Source organism: Punica granatum, chromosome 1, assembly GCF_007655135.1.
Source record: "Punica granatum isolate Tunisia-2019 chromosome 1, ASM765513v2, whole genome shotgun sequence".
Taxonomy (NCBI): Eukaryota; Viridiplantae; Streptophyta; class Magnoliopsida; order Myrtales; family Lythraceae; genus Punica; species Punica granatum.
In genome coordinates, this window is record NC_045127.1 from 48,625,916 (window position 1) to 48,644,465 (window position 18,550).

At 38.7% G+C, this 18,550-nt stretch overlaps 2 protein-coding genes across 2 annotated transcripts; one reads left to right on the forward strand and one right to left on the reverse strand.

The window, feature by feature from the left end:
* The first annotated feature begins 13,565 nt into the window (after nucleotides 1-13,565).
* Nucleotides 13,566-15,247, forward strand: LOC116208462 ((+)-neomenthol dehydrogenase-like). The gene is made up of 5 exons (XM_031541966.1): nucleotides 13,566-13,689; nucleotides 13,766-14,009; nucleotides 14,098-14,166; nucleotides 14,255-14,437; nucleotides 14,736-15,247. Exons 1-5 carry the CDS (start codon nucleotides 13,673-13,675, stop codon nucleotides 15,117-15,119), a joined length of 897 nt encoding a protein of 298 aa, XP_031397826.1. The 5' UTR covers nucleotides 13,566-13,672; the 3' UTR covers nucleotides 15,120-15,247.
* A 64-nt stretch (nucleotides 15,248-15,311) lies between these two features.
* LOC116208540 (tetraspanin-10) lies at nucleotides 15,312-18,378 on the reverse strand. Its single transcript, XM_031542072.1, has 11 exons — nucleotides 18,052-18,378; nucleotides 17,476-17,588; nucleotides 17,304-17,358; nucleotides 17,132-17,187; nucleotides 16,949-16,996; nucleotides 16,827-16,875; nucleotides 16,654-16,737; nucleotides 16,501-16,568; nucleotides 16,105-16,230; nucleotides 15,941-16,016; nucleotides 15,312-15,660 (listed from the first exon to the last, which is right to left on the reverse strand). Exons 1-11 carry the CDS (start codon nucleotides 18,103-18,105, stop codon nucleotides 15,595-15,597), a joined length of 795 nt encoding a protein of 264 aa, XP_031397932.1. The 5' UTR covers nucleotides 18,106-18,378; the 3' UTR covers nucleotides 15,312-15,594.
* Nucleotides 18,379-18,550: the final 172 nt, after the last annotated feature.

The following is an 18,550-nucleotide window of genomic DNA, read 5'->3' on the forward strand; positions in this document are numbered from 1 at the left end:
TTATACAAGTGGTATGTTTCTATTGATCTTCCGATGAGTACATTTAATGGGATTGTGAAAAAAGATAAGTAAAATTGAAATTGGATTATTCAATTTTTTTGCTTGAAAGAACAAGAAATCAAGAAGAGCTTTTGAATTAGAAATTGACCCAATCGCTTATAGAGTAGTGAAAGTTTTACAACGAGCAATGAAATCATTAGTAGCAACCTCCATATCCAGCTAATGGAGGTGAGCGATCACCATAACTTATTAAGAAATGAATGCCATATGTTATATCGTGTAGAGAATCGTATCTCTCTCTGTTTTTTTTTTTCCCTGTTCTCTTAATAGATTTGCAATCTAACTAATATATCAATTATTTTTGTTATAGGATCTTTGTTATCGAATTCTTTTTTTGTTCTTGAGGAAATCACAAATACACAATTAGAAATTTAAACAGTTTCAATGTAATTATCAAAATTTAAACAGTTTGTGAGTGCAAGTACTTGAATGCAATTGTTGAATTTACCGTGTCAACTTATAACTTTGCAACAGCCTTAGTCTTTCAAAGTAAACATGCTAGCTAGATTGAGGAATGAAAGGAGATATTCATTTGAAAAATTGAAAGAATTGATCTTATTAAGAATCGATCTCAAATGTCCAACCTTCATAGAATTAAAAGAATTGAGCTAATTGAGAAATGAATGTCATATGTAAAATCGTGTAAGGAACTGTAACTTTTTTTTTCCCCTCATAATTGATTTGCATTCTAACTAATGTATCGAAAGTTGTTTTGTTCTTGGCTCGTTTTTGTTCTTGAGGAAATCACAAATACATAAGTAGAAATTTTAATTTTTTCTATGGAGTTTTCTAAATTTGAACAGTTTGTGAGCGCAAGTACTTGAATGCAATTGTCGAATTTACCAAGTGAATCACAGCCTTAGTCTATCAAAATAAACATAAAAACAGCTCGAGGAATCAAAGAAGATATTAATATAGGAAATCGAAAGAATTGATGTTATTGAGAAATTGATGTCACACATCAAAAGAATTGAGCTAATTGAGAAATGAATGTCATATGCCAAATCGTGTAGGAAACTGTAACTCTTCTTTTTTTTTTTTGGTTCACTTAATCGATTTGCAATCTAACAAAAATATGGAACAAAAGAACGAACTGTCGATCGAATGAACATGCACCATTACAGTAGATGATGATATCCGTTAACTAGCTATTGTGGTGCCACATAAGGATGATGATATCCGTTCTCTTTAAAATGAGAGAACAAAATTAATGAATCGTTCTAAAAATGTCCAGTGGACCTATTTAATGTAAATAGTTCTTTCTATTCCATGATAGTAGAAACTCCTATAAAAATACCTCCTTAGTAAGGTTTTTTTTTGGCATGTTGACTAGAGTAACCCCGTTTTTATTTTTAAGGTTTTAGGATTTTTGTGTATGCTTTTTCCAACAAGAGATTGTTCTTTTTCATTACTTTTTCAGATTCGATCGTTATTTCCAAATTGATGCTCTTTTTTATACTCATGTTGTCCCTATTTAATCTTTGGTAAGGATAAGCAATCATTGATTGCCGGATATATTTAGTTAGACTTAATAGGGTTGTTTCGATGAATAAATGAAGGGTATGATATTGAAAATAGAGGTGTTGGATCATTAATTATAGATAAAAAAAAACGTATATGCCAACTCATGATTGCTTATCCTATACCTCAGGGCAGCTATTAAAAAAATTCCTATAATTAATAATTAATTCTATTTATCAATATTTTGATTTATTTTTATTGTTAATTGTATGTTTTAAATTGAATATAAAAATAAATAGATGAAACATTTTGAAATTTAAAGAAAAACTCAAGAGGTGTTTAGAAATATGTTATCATTCGAAAAATGAAAACTATATGATTTTTGTATTTATATAATAACTAATATTTGTTTAAAAATTATGCAAAGTAGTGTATCAAATTACATTATTTCTATTATTTTACTAGTATAATCGAAATATTCAAATGATACCCACACCCTTAAAATGTTTCTTATTATAATATAATAAAATAGAAAAATAAAATTAATAAATAGAAGTATCTCTACCACACTTTGGCTTCTTGAATGAATTCGAGATTTCTCTTCCAGGCTCTGGTCCGTCGAGTGAATCCGATGTCTCTTTTAGATTCTGGTGTAATGTCTCGAATTCGCTCTTGACCTAACAAGTCTCACGTTTTTTTTCTTCGATGTGAAGTATCTGAAAACCTAATTAAGTTCCGGCTAATCCAATCGAGCCAGATCGACCCACTAAGGAATAAATCTCTCACAATATGAATTTTTCGCATTCATAATAACTCGGATCCGGGAATCTACTTAAACGGAACAAGTATCAGACCGTTTGAATTAACCATGTTATTAGTCTCACACGCTTCGAATCTCCATAAAACATTGGGATTCTATATTCCCATGATCCTCTCCAATCTCATTCTCCCTCTCAATCCCACCCAGCTCAAATCTCTCTCTCTCCCCCTCTCTCTCCCTAAGGGCATGTTTGGTTCACAGGATTAGGTCGGACATGGATTAGCTATTCCGTACGTAATAGCTAATCTAGCGTTTGGTTTGCAGGATTGCGGAATAAGTATTCCGACCGGGCTGACTTACCCGATTTATATGAGGATTAGGTAAGCCCCCCAGCATGGTCCGGATTAGCTGTGCCGGATCCGGAAATGGACGCGAAAAGACAAAAATACCCTCGTCTTCTTCAAGTAATTATAATCTCATGCCATCCCATAAAACAGCTTTAGAGGTCGACATTTCTCCTTTTCGTCTGAACATTCAAAACCCTAGCAGAGCAGAAGGCGGCAATTTCTCATCCAGGAAACACGTTTTGGCAGTCGATTCGGTCGTCTCGTAGAGGAAAATGGTTGCGGTGTTGATCTCCGCCACTCCACTGCCGGTCGGAAAGTAGAAGGAGAGACAGCAGCTAGCGGACGTCCCTTGATCCGAAGAAGGTAGAGAACAAATCTCCGGTGATTTCTACACTTGCTTTTGCAGTGTTGATTGCTTCTTGTTTAATTCGACCTGTTTGCAGGAGAAACCTCTGCTAGCCAAGCAGTCAGGCTAGCGGAGGCTTTGTGATTTTCGATGGTTGGGTGGCGTTTTGTTCCGTTAGCTAATAGTCAAGACGTTCCGTTTGGATTATGGTTATGGTCATGGTTATGGATTCTATGTTCTGTGGGTTCTCTGCTTTTTTTATCGATGGTTATTATGTTACTGCAAAATATATATATATATATATATATATATATATATATATATTGAGTTGAAATGAAGTATAGATCCTCCGTTTTGCCATTTCTGTCTGTTTGAGCTTCTTCTCATTGCTTCGATGCTTCAATTTCACTGGCGTATTAGTATGCTCAAGCTCAATCAATTTTCGCTTTGTGATTTTCGATGTTCATTTTTGCAGGAGAAGCCTTTGCTAGCTAAGCCGTTTCCATCCCTGTCTCGGTTCCTGACTCCCTTTTCTACAGAGAGGACCTCCAATCGATCCCTCTCCAAGTCGACAGCTTCATCCTAGGTATTTTGTCGACAATGTCAGCTAGTTCCTTCCATTTTGATTTATGTTCCTTCTGCACATTATTAGAATTATCAAATTCTGCCGAGGATATGTATTTGTTGATTCATTTATATGTGTTTGCTGATTGAATTGGGATATGTATTTGTTGATTCAACTCGTACTGTGTTGCTGATTGTGCTTGCTGATAGAAGTTGTGATATGACTTTGCTGATTCAATTATGGATATGTGACTTGTTTGTTGGTTATGCTGTAGTGTTATCTTACATAGTTGATTTGAAAATACATGGGTTGTGACCGAGGCTCTTCTTGTACGACTACACTTTGCAGTTATGGATCAGTTGAGTTTGCAGAGTAAGAGAAAGAAGCGGAAAGTCGTTGCTCTAACTTAATGTATTCAAATTTGTACTATAGTAAGGGGTTTGATGGGAATAATGTTAGAATTAGCTGCTCTATATGGTCCTAAACTAAGCAGTAGGTCGTATGAGTTAAAATATTATAGGAAGAGGGATCATGTTAGGAGGCTTGTGTATGCGGATGACGTTACTTGTACTGAACAACTAAGAATGTATAAGAATGCATTTTTCAAATTGTGTCATATGCTTCAAGAAATTGGGAGTCTGAAAAATACAAGAAATATGCATGTTGATGAACAAGTGGCAATGTTTTTATATGTATTGGCTCATCATTTTAAGAATCGAGTCATTAAACACCAGTTTAGTAGATCGGGTGAAACTGTAAGCTGATATTTTCACAATGATCTCAAAGCCACTTTACGTCTACAAGCTCATTTGTATAAGAAGCCCCAACCAATAGCTAGTAATTCAGAGGATCAACGATGGAAGTGGTTTAAAGTACCTAAACAAAAGTAAAATTTTGTAAATTTAGGGAGCTAATATGGTGCTAACATTACATTTTGGTTCAATGTAGAATTGTCTAGGTGCTCTAGACGGGACGTATATCAAAATCAGAGTGCTCGAGGTTGATAAGCCTAGATACAGAACTCGTAAAGGCGACATAGCAACCAATGTGTTAGGAGTTTGTACTCTAGATATGCAATTCGCATATGTTCTTCCTGGATGGGAGGGTTCTGCAACTGATGGGAGGGTATTACGGGATGCTATTTCTAAGGAACATGGACTTAGGGTACCAACTGGTGAGTATAATAATTTTTTGACATTCTTAATATTAAAAATGAAAAACTTAATAACATAAAAAGTAATCTAGGTTTTTTTGTGCCTTCTTTTTGAATATAGGTTGTTATTATTTGTTGATGCTGGTTATACAAACTGTGAGGGCTTTTTGGCACCCTTTAGAGGTCAAAGGTCTCACCTCAATGAGTGGCGTCAAGAACATCGACCGAGAAATGATGATGAGCTTTTCAATTTGAGACATGTCGCTACTCGTAATGTTATTGAAAGGTGTTTCGGCTTGCTTAAGATTCGATGGACGATTATTAGAAGTCCGTCATTTTATCCTGTTAAGGTTCACAATAGAATTATAATTGCTTGTTGCCTATTGCATAATTTCATTAGGAGAGAGATGACTTTTAATCCTATGGAAGACCAACTGAATAAAACGGATGTTGACAACCCTAATGAGGATGGTGATCATATTTATGAGATTCAAACATTAAATGTTTGGAGTAATTGGAGGAAAGAGTTAGCAACTGGATGTTTAATGAGTGGAACTCATCCACTACTTAGATAGATGTTGTGATTGGGAATTGTAATATAAACTTTGAGTTGTTTTTTCATCCACTACTTAGATAGATTTGCTTGGGATTGTATGTTGTATTGTCATTGCTTTCTGAAGACAATGTTATGAATCTATTTCAATGCACTTTGGGTTTGATTTTCTGAAAGTCTTATGTATATTATATGTACAAATGTATCCTTTTTGCATATATTCGATTAAATACAGGTTCTTATTGCCATTTCATGTATGTGTTATTTGTATAGGAAATGGAAGGTAGTTCTGCTTCTGTTACTTCCCAGGTGAGCAAGAGTGGCAAAAGGAAATGAACATTAGCTGAGGATGCAGTCCTCATCTCTTGCATGATTGACCTACGGAATATGGGCACCCACAATACCAACACAGGGTTTAAGTCGGGCTACTTGCTAGAACTTGAGAAAATGCTATTGGAAAAGCTCCCGAATTGTGATATCAAGGCGAGACCTCACATTGAATCTCGATTGAAGACACTGAAGAGGGAATGGGCTAACATGCATGATATGATGCTTAATACAAGTGGCTTTGGATGAGACTCAACACGGAAGATGGTCACGGCGGAAGACGATGTCTGGGAGACTTATGTAGCGGTAATAAAAACATCATCTATTTATTTCGATACTCTATCGTTATGTTTATATATAATGTCACTAACACTCTATTCTTTCTGTTTTTAGACTCACAAAGAAACTGCTCCATTTAGACTGAGAAGTTTTCCCCATTTCGAAGAATTATCTATGATATATGCGAAGGATCGAGCTACTGGAAAAGATGCTCAAGCTGTTGAAGATATTCTGCAAGAGCTCGAGATTGAAGATTTAACTGGAGTAGCCGAAGAAGCGGATGTGAATCGTTCAAACCCAAATGAATTTGCCAATGGCAATGCCAATACCCCTACATCGGGAGATGTTTCACGTGCTCATCAACCACCTACAGATGCAACGGCAAGTGCTTCTTCGGGAAAAAAAAAGGAAAAAAGGATGAATCTGACTTCTCCACAATTTCTCAGAGCTTGAATACAATGGCAACCGAAATGAAAGAAGCTTGCATGATGATCTCAAAGAGTGTTCACTCGGGCATTTATCAAGAGAAGTTCCTTGAACTTCCGAGAGCTCTTCCTAATGTTGATGGTTTGACTTCAGCACAAGTTCGCATGGCTATTCAAAAGTTCGGTAACTATCCGAATTATATCCTACTTTTCTTTGGTACCGAGCCAGAATATCGCTTGGAAATGGTGCGGGATTTCCTTGCGAATCGCTGAAGCAAGACAACAAGGTAAACTTGTTCGTGGAGTTTTTTGGGAAATTGCTACATTGTTCGTGGAGTTTTTTGGGAAATTGGTGTTAGAGTAAAAATGAAATTGTAGCTATATCGTGTTTGGATAGGAGGTTGATATGTAGCTATATTGGGATGAACATTGCACTATATCTGTTTCTCATCATATTCACTCGAGAATGTACCTTTATGTTCACTAGATTTGCGTCGGCCATTATCCCTTTTGCGAGGAAATTTTCCTCCCAATTTCGGATTTCCTCGCAAATTTAACTAAAAATTTAAAAAAATAATTAAAATTCCTTTCTGAACCGAAGTTGGGGCGACGAATGGTGCTAGAGGCCACGAATGGTGTTGCTGGGATGCACCAAATAGGACATCAACGAGTTGGAGGACAGCGAAGTTAGGAGGGCAGCGAAGTTGGAGGGCGGCGAAATTAATTAAGATAATTAATTTTCACAAATTATTTAATAATTGAAATTTTTTTATTAATTAAAAATATTAAGTTGTAAATATTATTTAATTTTCAATTATTTAAAATGTTTATATTTTTTTAAATTATAAAAATAGATAATTATGCTTATTACATTATTAAAATAATTAATTTTATTAATAAACAGAAGTTTTGAGAATTCAAGAGAAGGTCACGGCGAGACGAGCCGTTTATCATTACGATAGGTGTCAAGTGGAAGTGCAGTGATGTATGCAGCTGAGACATCCTAACAGACCGGTAGACTTGAACCTTGTTCCTACATGACCCTAGTAATTTAATTAAAATTTTAAATTTTTAGAAATTATTTACTTTTCTTTACATTTTTTAAAGTGTTTATTTTTATTAATTATAAAAATTGTCATTAAAGTTATCTATTTATCTTATAAAACCCATTATATTTATATGAAGGACATTTCTGTCTTTTTATCCTATTACTGTTCTTTCTATTCCTTATTCAACCCAACCAAACATCATAATTATGATTCTCAGTTTTGTTATTCCCTCCAACCAAACAAAAAAATTTCATCAGAATTTCTATTATAATCTCTGTTTATTCTAATCCCTGTCTATTCTATTGTCTGTCTATTCTAATCCTGCGAACCAAACGTACCTTAAGCGTTACCCCAGAGAAAGGACACGGAATGTCTTCAATCCTTCTCCAGCTGCTGGTGCCCCGGGCGAAGACACGGTTCTCCACTACATTGGATTCATGATTCATGATCGAGTTGAGGACCTTGTGCTCATCGGCGACAGGATTAAGCACAGAGAAGTCCATCGACGGGAGAATCCTCTCGTCAGGCGTTGCAATTCTATCCCAGTGCTTGGAAGCACAATGCTCTCCCTAGTGCTAGGATTGCAGATCACGGTGTGCTACCAAAACTCAAGGCAGACGAGGCCACCGACTGACCTCAGGATGTGGTATCGCCATGTTGGAACAATATCATAGTGGAGATCCCCAGCTAGACTCCTGAAGTGAGGTGCCTGCAGATGGACCATCTGCTAGGAGTATGAGCTATCTAGTTCTCCTCAGCCGCTCGATGATGAGTTAATGTCACTCCCATCATGATTGGCATACAAGTGAAGCCGGACGACACTGGAGGCAGGGCCCAGGATATAGTCGTCAGGGATGGTGGGAAGCAGCTTACGATGGGATCTCGAGTGAGCCCAATGGGAAGACATGAAGCGGATGTCAGAGATTATGGAGAGCCAGAGGGTGGAGATTCACCGGAACCGACGCAGAGATTTCACAGGGACCCTTTTCAGAATCTCGAACACCACCTCTGGTGGGATGGACGACCGGTCTAGTGAACATCATCTGATTGGCTGCTCTCCTCCTTGGGCTCGGCCGTCTTGTTCCTCTTTTGCGGTATTACCTGTGATTGCACAAACATCTGCAACAAATTAAGAGGGATTGAGTTCAGGCGAATACATGTGGCTGTATATACATACATAACACAGCTATCATCAGTTAAAATGATAGGTTAGAAAACATCTAGAACGGAAGAAAGTCAACTATTGGTGGTGCATAAAAAAGGCAGACTTCTTTTAATAAGGGCAATATCAGTTTGGTAGGGATAGAGTCAAGGTTAAATGGGATCCCGTTTGTTTGCCAAGGAATCAGAAACTTGGATGTAGGAACAAAGTTTATTTTTTTTTTCCGATTACAAATGAGACCATAGACCAAGTATGATGCAATATACATTATGAATAATTAATAAATGGGCACAGGTAGTCTCACTAGGTATCGAACCAGCGACCTCTAGATAAACAGGTAAGGGCGTGCGCTACCGTGAATAAAGTCTATGTAAAAATAGTTTAGCCTCGTATATATATACACTTTTTTTGTTGGGGGGGGGGGAAAAATCAGTTTATATCCACCAAAAAAAAGTTTATACCTGTGATTTATTTCAAACAAACCTATGAATTAGTGCCACGAAGGTCAAAAGTGGCCTTGATTACAGCGGTGGTTGCTTGCTTCGGGGTACCATAGCCCTGTCAGGAGAGAGAGCGAGGGGAAAATCCAGGGCAGTGCATAACCCATGCTGGATACCCTGCCTAGATGAGGACGTTGGCATTTGGCCACGGGCATGTCCCATACAATGTCCATACGGGCCGTACGATCTGAGCAGAGACCTATTTTACGAACTGAACTGTTCTCTCCGGTTTTAACCACTTTAAGCTGACCTAAAGCTCGTCCTTTTAATCCTAATCTCATTCTAATCTCATCTAAGATCTATCGGAGAGTTTGTGAGATTGAGAGCCTTGTATCCGAGGTTAGGGTTTCCTTCATCCCGTCTGATTTCTCCACCTCTTATACTTCTTGATGTTTGCTCATAGTAAAAGCAGAAGCCTCCTTTACCCGTGGATGTTTACCTCTTGATCACATCTATTGAGAGGGTTTTATCACGTATGATTGTGTGTCGATCTTCTCTTCTCCTTGCTATATTTCGTTGTTTTATCTGAGCCGATTTCCAACAAAGCCTGTGAAGAAATTGTCTGAAGCTCAGAAGATGGAAAAAGTTCCTTGCATTCTTCGGTTCTGGAGATGGAAAAGGAAATTGTCCGAAGCTCAGAATCGCCCTGAAGGTGTGAGACATTGTCTTCACCGGGTTCTGAACTGGACATATATATGATCTCAGAGATGATTCAGAAAAATAAATAAATAAATAAATAATTTGACCTTGCCATGATTCAGAAGTTATGTGTCATATTGGTCTTGTGTTGGACATACATTCTACATGATTATGCAAATACTTGTGCTGCACAGGCTGTTGAAGTGGCCCGTCCGCTTGATTGAGATATTCCAGACCGAACATAAGGGAAACAACAATGTTAATGCTTTCCAATTATCCGTGGTTTGCTACAAAGCCCTCCAACGCCAATAAGCTGTCTTCATCATCGGCGATGGAGAGCTGATCAACCATGGGACAATACAGAGGATAGCTGGGTCCACGTTGAACTGGGACGTGAAGTTTAGCCTTCTTGGTGAAGGCTTCGCTCTTTGCGTTGTATAAGATGCAGAAGGGGTCCATGTTCACAGTCCATACAAATACCAGAAATTCCCCGGCATGTACTGAACCTGTGAGCTTAAACTGGCTGTACCTCGGCAATATCTCTGGCGGTGGCAGCGCAGCGCTCTTCTAGTTCCAGTGCTGATGATCAGGGAGAAAGCTCTCCGCCTCGTCCAGGACCCACAGTTGAATGCTATCCTTGGGGACATCTCGAGGTGTATGCCTGCACTTATAGTCGAACAAAGGATAATCGAAAAATTGCAACTCTCCCGCTGAAGTATTCCACGAGCTTACACTGCCCATTGAGTGAGAAGGTGCTCAGGTTATCCAGATCCATGGTACCTGTTTCAAAGCGAAGACACGGTTCGCTACTACATTGGACTTGTGATTCATGATGGAGCTAAGGACGTCATGCTCATTGATAATGGGGTCGAAGCACAGAGAAGTCCAGTCATGGGAGAATCCTCTCATCTGGCCTTGCAATTCTACCCAATGCTTGGAAGGAGGATGCGATCCCCGGTGCTAGGGTTGCCGATCTCGACGCGCTCCCAGAACTCAAGGCAGATTAGGCCTCCCACTGACTGTGGGATGTGGCATCGCCACGTTGTTGAATCGTAGCCAAGATCTGCGGCTGGAGTCCTAAAGTGAGGTGCATGCAGATTGACAATCTGCTCTAGTTATCGCCATGATCTCGTCGATGGAGGCCTAGTCCTCCAATGCCGCTCTATGATGGGTTAATGTCACAGTGTCTGTATATGTCAGCATAAAAGTGAAGCCGGACGACCCTGGAGGAGGGGTCGGGTACATAGTCGAAAGGGATGGTGGCGAGCAGTAAAGAATGGGACCTTGAGGGAGCCCGGTGGGAGGAGATGAAGTGGTGGTCGGAGATGATGGAGAGCCAGAGGGTGGAGACACACCGGAACCTACACAGATTTCACTGGCAGCCTTTTTAGAATCTCAAACAGAACCTCCGGTGAATGGAGCGAGATGTTCAGTTTTTGGGTAAAAGATGAATGGATTAAGGAATGTTGTTAAAGTGGCAATTCTAACTTTTAGAATTTTACCATTTTATGCTTTTATCTTCTATGGCGACTCATAAAGAATTTAATTTGATAAATTCGAGTAAAAATGCGATTCTTATGTAGAAACTTAATTCAATGGGTCAACATTGAAATAATTTAGTCATTTTTTAATCCAATGTAGATGTAATAATTAAATCTTATCGTCGACTTAGAAATATAGACCACATATATCGTGCGTACGTGCAACTTTCTCTTTCACGTACTCGGCTTGATTCTTGGTTATACCACAGCATATTGACCGAATGGACAGATTGTGATGAATAATTAGCATCAGCCGGCCTAAATATATAATATCCATTAATCTAGAATGTAAACAAGAGGTTCCTGTCATTTCAGGATGGAGCAATATATTAACTATTTACCCACTGGCTATCTGCTCAAACAATAGTCATATTTGGTTCTCATCTTTCTTTTATTAAATCCAAAGTTGGGTAATCTTTGAGAAATCACATGCCTTCAATTTTCTTTTTTCCTGAATAAATCTAATAACATCGAGGTACTTTTCTAATTTTCTTTTCTCTTATAAGAGAACCAAAACGGAAGTTTACTCCAAATAAATTCCTCCGTGGAAAATTACATCCTAGATTGAAATACAGTTTACCTAAAAATATCACACAAGTGGATTGCTTCAAGCGGTTCGGTACTTTTTCCGCTTAAGCAAGGTCTCGGGTTCGAGTCCTTGTGAATGCAGAAAATCCACGTTGGGGGAGTTTTATCCATTAATGGGCCGTCCTGACTCGACTGGATTAGTTGGGACCCAATTTGCAGAAAATCCACGTTGGGAGAGTTTTATCCATTAATGGGCCGTCCTGAATCGACTGGATTAGTTGGGATCCAATTTGGCTCTCGGATACCAAGGTTCACACCGACCATATTCAAGGCTTCAGCCACCCAAGACCCAAGCTACCAAAAAAAAAAAATTAAACGCCAATCTATTTTCCCTGCGGTATAGGCAGAACTTTCCCAGTAGCCAATCGAGGACGAAGCAATCCGTTTTGGTCTAAGCTAAAACAATGCTCAAAACACGTTAAGTAGAAAGCAGGTAGGCTTATGTAGAAGAGCTCGTGTCGAAAAATTTTCTGAAACTTCGTAAGATTCGAATTCTAAGATCGTGTCAATCAATTATTTACGACCAAGGATCCCAACGTGGAGTGGTGGCTGTTGGCGGGGCCACTAGCCCCCCAATCTAGAACAGAAACTTGGGTTAAAAAAATATTTAAAAAATCTCATTTTACATGTCACGTTGGAGAAAAATGTCCTGTGGTTGGGGCCACATCATCATTTAACAGCCAAATCGACATTCGATGCATTGTGATTTCTAAAATCAAATTGTGAGGTTTGATTTTATTTGAGAAAAAAAAACAAATGCGGTGATTTTACAAGAATTTACGCTAACATATATTTGCTTATATGGTTTGTCCAAGCAGTTAGCACTTAAAATAAAAATCGATGTATGAGGAAATAAAGAACTTGCATATGTGCGGAAAGGAACTCAGGATGTGATCATTGAGACCTGCTTCGGGACAATTTCTATATAACAACTGAAATTTGTCCCACTTGTTCTAAGTTTGCTGATGAATTTCGTTGGCAGATCGTCACGGATCATTTAATTGCCTAGGAATAATCTTTCTTTTCTTTGGTATCATTATCTTCTTTAGGCAAACACAGACACACATTGTATATATATATATGTGTACCATGCCTATGGATGAAAGACAGAACCTTTGATTCCAATCTTTTGAGTTTTTCTATCATTATAAGTTTAAAATATGTATTCACGTCCTTTCCTTCTTCTCTGGCACAAGAGAACCAAAACATGAATTTTCCTCCATTGTAAAATAAGTGTAGAAAAATAAATTTAACATGAACTTTCTCCAATTGTCAAAGTAAGTATAAAAATATAAAATTTACTGACAAATGACGGTTGCAAAATGTTTTATATTATTGGTTGATCCTCTGAGTGGAAAGCAGCCTTAACCTGGTAAAATATTCGACCTTTGATGGAACAATTTTTTAAGGATTAAGGCATTATTATGTTATGTCAAACGCAAGCACATACGTATCATGTAGTTTGGGTAACTATGCCCCGATACTGGGAAGAAATTGCATCCCAAGCCCTGACCAACGAAAACTCGCATCCTCCCATATACAATTACAATTTAGCGGACTAAGCGCATACGCTTTTCCAAAAGAGGTTAAATCATAAGTAATTAGAGCAACTAAACCAACTGACGAGTTCATTTCATGGACAGAGACAAAAGCGCAACCACTTGGTTGTAAGGGTATTCTCGTGGAATTTCACTAAATTATAAGGATGTAAACGCAATTTTAAGTTCATCTTAGTTTTTGAAGATTCAAATGCAGAGAGGATGCTCATGTTGCCTACAATTTTGACCTCCAACTATTGCTTGGTTGAGTTGTTATAAATAGACACCCATTCAGCCAAATTTTGGAACATAACATTCAGCCACTCATCATAAGAACACCAAATCAGTGAAGAAGTGGCACAAACTACAAACAGTCACAATGAGTTCTCCCAAGAGGTACTCGACCATACCGACAAATTGCTCAGGATTAATATTACAAACTGATTTGTTATGATTCTCTTTGTTTTCCCAGGGTTGCAGTGATTACAGGGGCGAACAAAGGGATCGGACTTGAGATATGCAGGCAACTGGCTGCAAATGATGTTCGGGTAATATTAACTGCTAGAGATGTGGAGAGGGGCTTTGCGGCCGCTCGAAAGCTCCAGGACCTTGGACTACCTGATGTGGTCTTTCATCAGCTTGATGTGGTCGACAAAGAGAGCATCGAGTCTCTGAAAGAATTCATCCGGACCCAGTTCGGGAAGCTCGATATTCTGGTACTAATTAGAAAAACTGATGGACAATCTCTTGCAGCCATAGAGAAAGGGAAGAACTGATGTTATCAATGTTTTTGGGAATCTGCAGGTGAACAATGCAGGTGTTGTTGGGTCCACAGTACTGAGGAGGGAGGGCTTGACTTATGAAGAGGACGAAGTGAGTAATTCTATCATAGATTGCCTTGATCGTTCTGTTCAGTTTCTGCCAAGAAACTCGATTGTATAATTTCTTCATGACATTGCAGATTATAGGCACAAAAGCTAAAGCATTGAGAGAAGTAATTGAGCAGACTTATGAATCAACACAGAACTGTCTCAGCACAAACTACTACGGAATCAAGCAGCTAACTACTGCACTGCTGCCCCTTCTTCAACTGTCAGATTCCCCGAAAATAGTTAATGTCTCCTCCTCCTTCGGGCTGCTAAAGGTACGAAACATCTCTCAGTAGGTTATGAAGCCTCTAGGTGACATGGCAAATGGAGCTGATCCGATGTCATATGAATATGATGAAACTTCCTTGGACTTGCATATTGTTGGCTTAGGTAATAGAATATCGCAAACCAGAATATTCGAAAAGCTTCAAACGCATCCAATGAAGGGAATAATAATTTATTTTGCAGCTTTTCACGACAAAATATTTTGCATGTTTGTTTCCCAGATGCTTTTCGGCATATAATAAACAATGTTCGCTCTTCAGTAACTTTAATTATATTGATGATTTCCAGTATATCACCAACAAGAGAGCAAAGGAGGAACTCAGGGACATCAAGAGCCTCACAGTGGAGAAAATCGACTCCATAGTAGAAGGGTTCCTAGAGGACTTTAAGGCCGGTAGAGTGGACTCAGAAGGGTGGCCGACCAATTTCTCAGCATACATCGTCTCCAAGGTGGCCCTAAACGCCTACACGAGGGTTCTCGCAAAGGAGTATCCACCAATTGCAGTCAACTGCGTGCATCCTGGATATGTAAGTACGGACCTTAACGGCAACACGGGAATACTGAGCGTCCAGGAGGGGGCAAGAGGTCCTGTGATGCTAGCTCTAATGAAGGAAGGTGGACCCTCCGGGATGTACTTTAATGAGACTGAAGCATCAAACTTTGAACATTGAAGATTGATTTCTCGGTGAAGCAGGTCCACAGAGCATCTAAAACTCGGGTTACATGAATTGAAGTCGCACTTCGGCTCTGCGGTAGAGACAGATTATTATAGGAACTATTTTTCTTTCATACAATTGTTTAGTTTGACTAGGTATTTGATGTACTTGGTCGTGTTGTTCGAATAAAGTGTACGCTCATTAAGATAGACAAAGAAAGTACAACCGCATTATCATCGTCTGATTCTGGTTCTCTAGAGAATAGTATAGCAAGTAGGCACATGACAATGGAGCCATCTTACATAGCTAATGATGTACCAGATTCCAATGTATCAGATAATGCACTACGAACAAAGTTCTCTCAATACTAGTGCCCTCTTAAATAGATCTTCTTATATGCATAAAAAGAATCATAGATTATACAGACATTTGAGCAAGTGAGTGAAAGAACTTGCAGGCTTCCTTTTATAGCGAGAGGCTTCCTATATTTTCATGATTTAGATCTGCCACTTGCAGCATTTCTTCTCGCACAGCAGCCCACCATGTATATCATTAGCTGGGATCATTCAAACGATAATAAAATAATAAGTCAGAGCATACATTTGAAATCAAAAGTAAAGTTAATGACTACATCAAACATGTGAACATAAACAAGTTCTAAAGTATGAGAACATGTTGTGGAACTTGAAAACTCTATTCATCCTTTGAATACCAAGAACAGAGAATTAATATTTAGTACACTAGCAAACTAGTTAGAATTCCGAATTTTTCTTAAATACATGATTTTTTATTTTTTTATACCTAGAAAATTATCAGTGATCATCCAGTTGTCTTACCAAGATGACAAATAGTATCACATTAAGCACTGCAACAACCCTCCATTCGGTTTTCATGTACTGCGCAACTCCAGCCCTGAAACAGTTGAGAGCTAGAACTCACGAATCCCATTCAAGAGAGAGGAACATGAAAAAGAACAAAAAAAAAATTGATAAAACCTTACTTGCAGGAATCACAGTTGTAGCACTTGACCGATCGAGAGTTTTTATAGAGCTTGCAATCCTTGTTGGAACTAACGGGGTGAAAGCTCAAGTCATAGTATGTAGCATTAACAGCAGGGTAACCACATCTACATTCAGACAAGAATCACCACATCAGTTGTGGAATGGATTCTCTTCAAGCAACAGCAATTCAACGCTGACAACAATTTATAGATAGGAACCACGTAATCTTCTACCTACATGTTGCAGGCATAATGGTAGACAGTAGCATTGCTCTATTAACATGCAGTACATTCTCAACACTGATATGGAAAATAATTTACAAATTTTATTGAATACTATATCTTTGTAAATTATTATTCGCGTGTTGAGAGAGCAGAAGAGTAAAAAGCACCTACTCTGATGGTGGTCTACAGCAACCAGCCTCAATTGGAGTTAATTTGGCTGATTTATATTGCTTCAGAGTCTGCAAATTTATCAGTGAAATGGAGTTAATAATGTGAAAGCAAAGAACTACATTCAATAGTATTACCATAAAGTGCGGATAAGACCTTGTATTTCCTTGATAGGTTGTTACAATCCTCAGATTTCACGAGACAACTTTTCAGTCGCTCCCAATTATGGGTATTGTTCAGCTGCATAGAAAAGAGAATTTACCACTCAGCAGAGAACAGGCTAGATTGAGACTGTGATTGTCAAGTTCTTTGATTAAAAAGACTAAAACCTGTTTTAGAAACCATGAGCTGTAGTCTTGGAGGTGATACTCTTTGTACCTGACCAAAGAATTTTACATTAACCTTAATCATAATTGAGTCATAATGTCTGAAGAAACATTCCTTCTCTTACCTTAGACCACTTACACTATGTCCAGAGCCCGTGTTTGTCACGATAAACCTAAGTTTGTAACAAATAGAAAGAATTAGAACTAGACCTCAAGAAATAGCGGCAGCTATTGCTCGAATATTATGACATGTTCTCTACACCTATCCAATTGAAAATCAAGCTAGAGCTTGTCCGGCATGTACTTACGCCAAAACTGTAAATACGAGGATTGCCACCAATAGGGAGCACAACATAATCAGGTACTGCATATCAAAGTTTAAGGAAGATCCACAGCATCAAAGAACCGAAAAAAATGAAACCAAGGGAAGAGCAACAGAGTCAGTCTCGATAAAATACATAGCTTCATATCGAAGGATACAATCCACAACAATATGGAGTTGTTCTTCCATGCGCCCAAAAATCCGATTATAGATCTAGAAATCAATTGGAACGAGGCATTTGTTAGTACTATAATCAAGACAAGAAATAACTCAAAAGGGGGATGATATGGAAGAAAGAGTGACAGTGAAGAATTATGAAACAGAACTCACATGAAGAATATGAGGGCCCCGAGGCCAAGAACAGGAAGAGTGAGGGATCTTCTGCAATTGTCATTGTGAGTGCTCATCCAGACCCCGAATCCTATGATAAATATAGCTAAGAGCTGCACAGTGAATGAGTACAAAGTCATCACTGAAACCAACTTAGACCAAAATTTCTCCCCTTTACCGAGTCCCTGACTCCATTAGTTCGAAATGTTACTCAGCCAGCATATTTATTCGTCGAAGAAAATCGAAAGGAAGAGACTTGCAAGGCGGGCTATTCGGGCTTTATTTGTTTCTAAATGGCTCGTCAGCAAGCCCCCATAATTAAAAACGCACTATCAAAGATAACAAATTCACGGAAACTGAGATACTTCCACTACAAAACAGTGAAAGTTGAGAATACCCACATGAGAAAATGCAGACATTGTAACGATCATACTTCAGAAACTTTAATAGTAAAACCATACGAGCTACTGTCAATGGAGAATTAAACGAAACAGAGAGGGTGAATTTTCAGCTGAACCGACCCTCAAATCTACGAGCTTTGAGAAAGAGAGATCAAATGGAGAAGGCGCAGCATACCGCTGTGATAAAGTTGATCCATCTGATCACAAAAGTGCTGGTCCCGACCCCCATTGTACCTTTCTATGTCTGCGACGAATTCTGCCACGATCTCACTTCAAGAACAGGGCAAGGAACAGCGAAGGAAAGGTGAAGCTGAAAAGGAAGATGGAATGTGAAGCGGGGGATCGGTTCTTGATGGCGATGGAGGAAGCGGGCGGGGCAGCACTTGCAGTGCAAGGGAAGAGAGGGGGGTTGGGCGCTGAGCTGACCCGAGCAGAGCAGATGAAGCAAAGCCAGCGCTTGTGGTGCTGGGGGAAGAGAAGAGGAGAAGGCAGGGGGCATTTCTGTCATAAAATTTTGATTGAAATAATTGAATAAATGCAGCTACCAGTTTAATTTAATTGTGCCGAAAACAGAGAGACCCGACCGTCAAAGGTAACAGAACAAAACCGCTCCTTTTAAGGAAAATAATACTCTTTATTGTTTACAATTATTTGTTTATTAAGAATCTCTTTCT

Coding starts and splice junctions, on each gene's coding strand:
- LOC116208540 (XM_031542072.1), bottom strand. CDS start 18,105: ATGGGGGTCGGGACCAGCACTTTTGTGATCAGATGGATCAACTTTATC. Junction 17,359..17,475: donor GGGGCCCTCATATTCTTCAT/GTGAGTTCTGTT, acceptor ATTGATTTCTAG/ATCTATAATCGGATTTTTGG. Junction 16,231..16,500: donor TGCTGTAGACCACCATCAGA/GTAGGTGCTTTT, acceptor GTCTGAATGTAG/ATGTGGTTACCCTGCTGTTA.
- LOC116208462 (XM_031541966.1), top strand. Junction 14,010..14,097: donor TCGGGAAGCTCGATATTCTG/GTACTAATTAGA, acceptor GGGAATCTGCAG/GTGAACAATGCAGGTGTTGT. Junction 14,438..14,735: donor CCTCCTTCGGGCTGCTAAAG/GTACGAAACATC, acceptor GATGATTTCCAG/TATATCACCAACAAGAGAGC.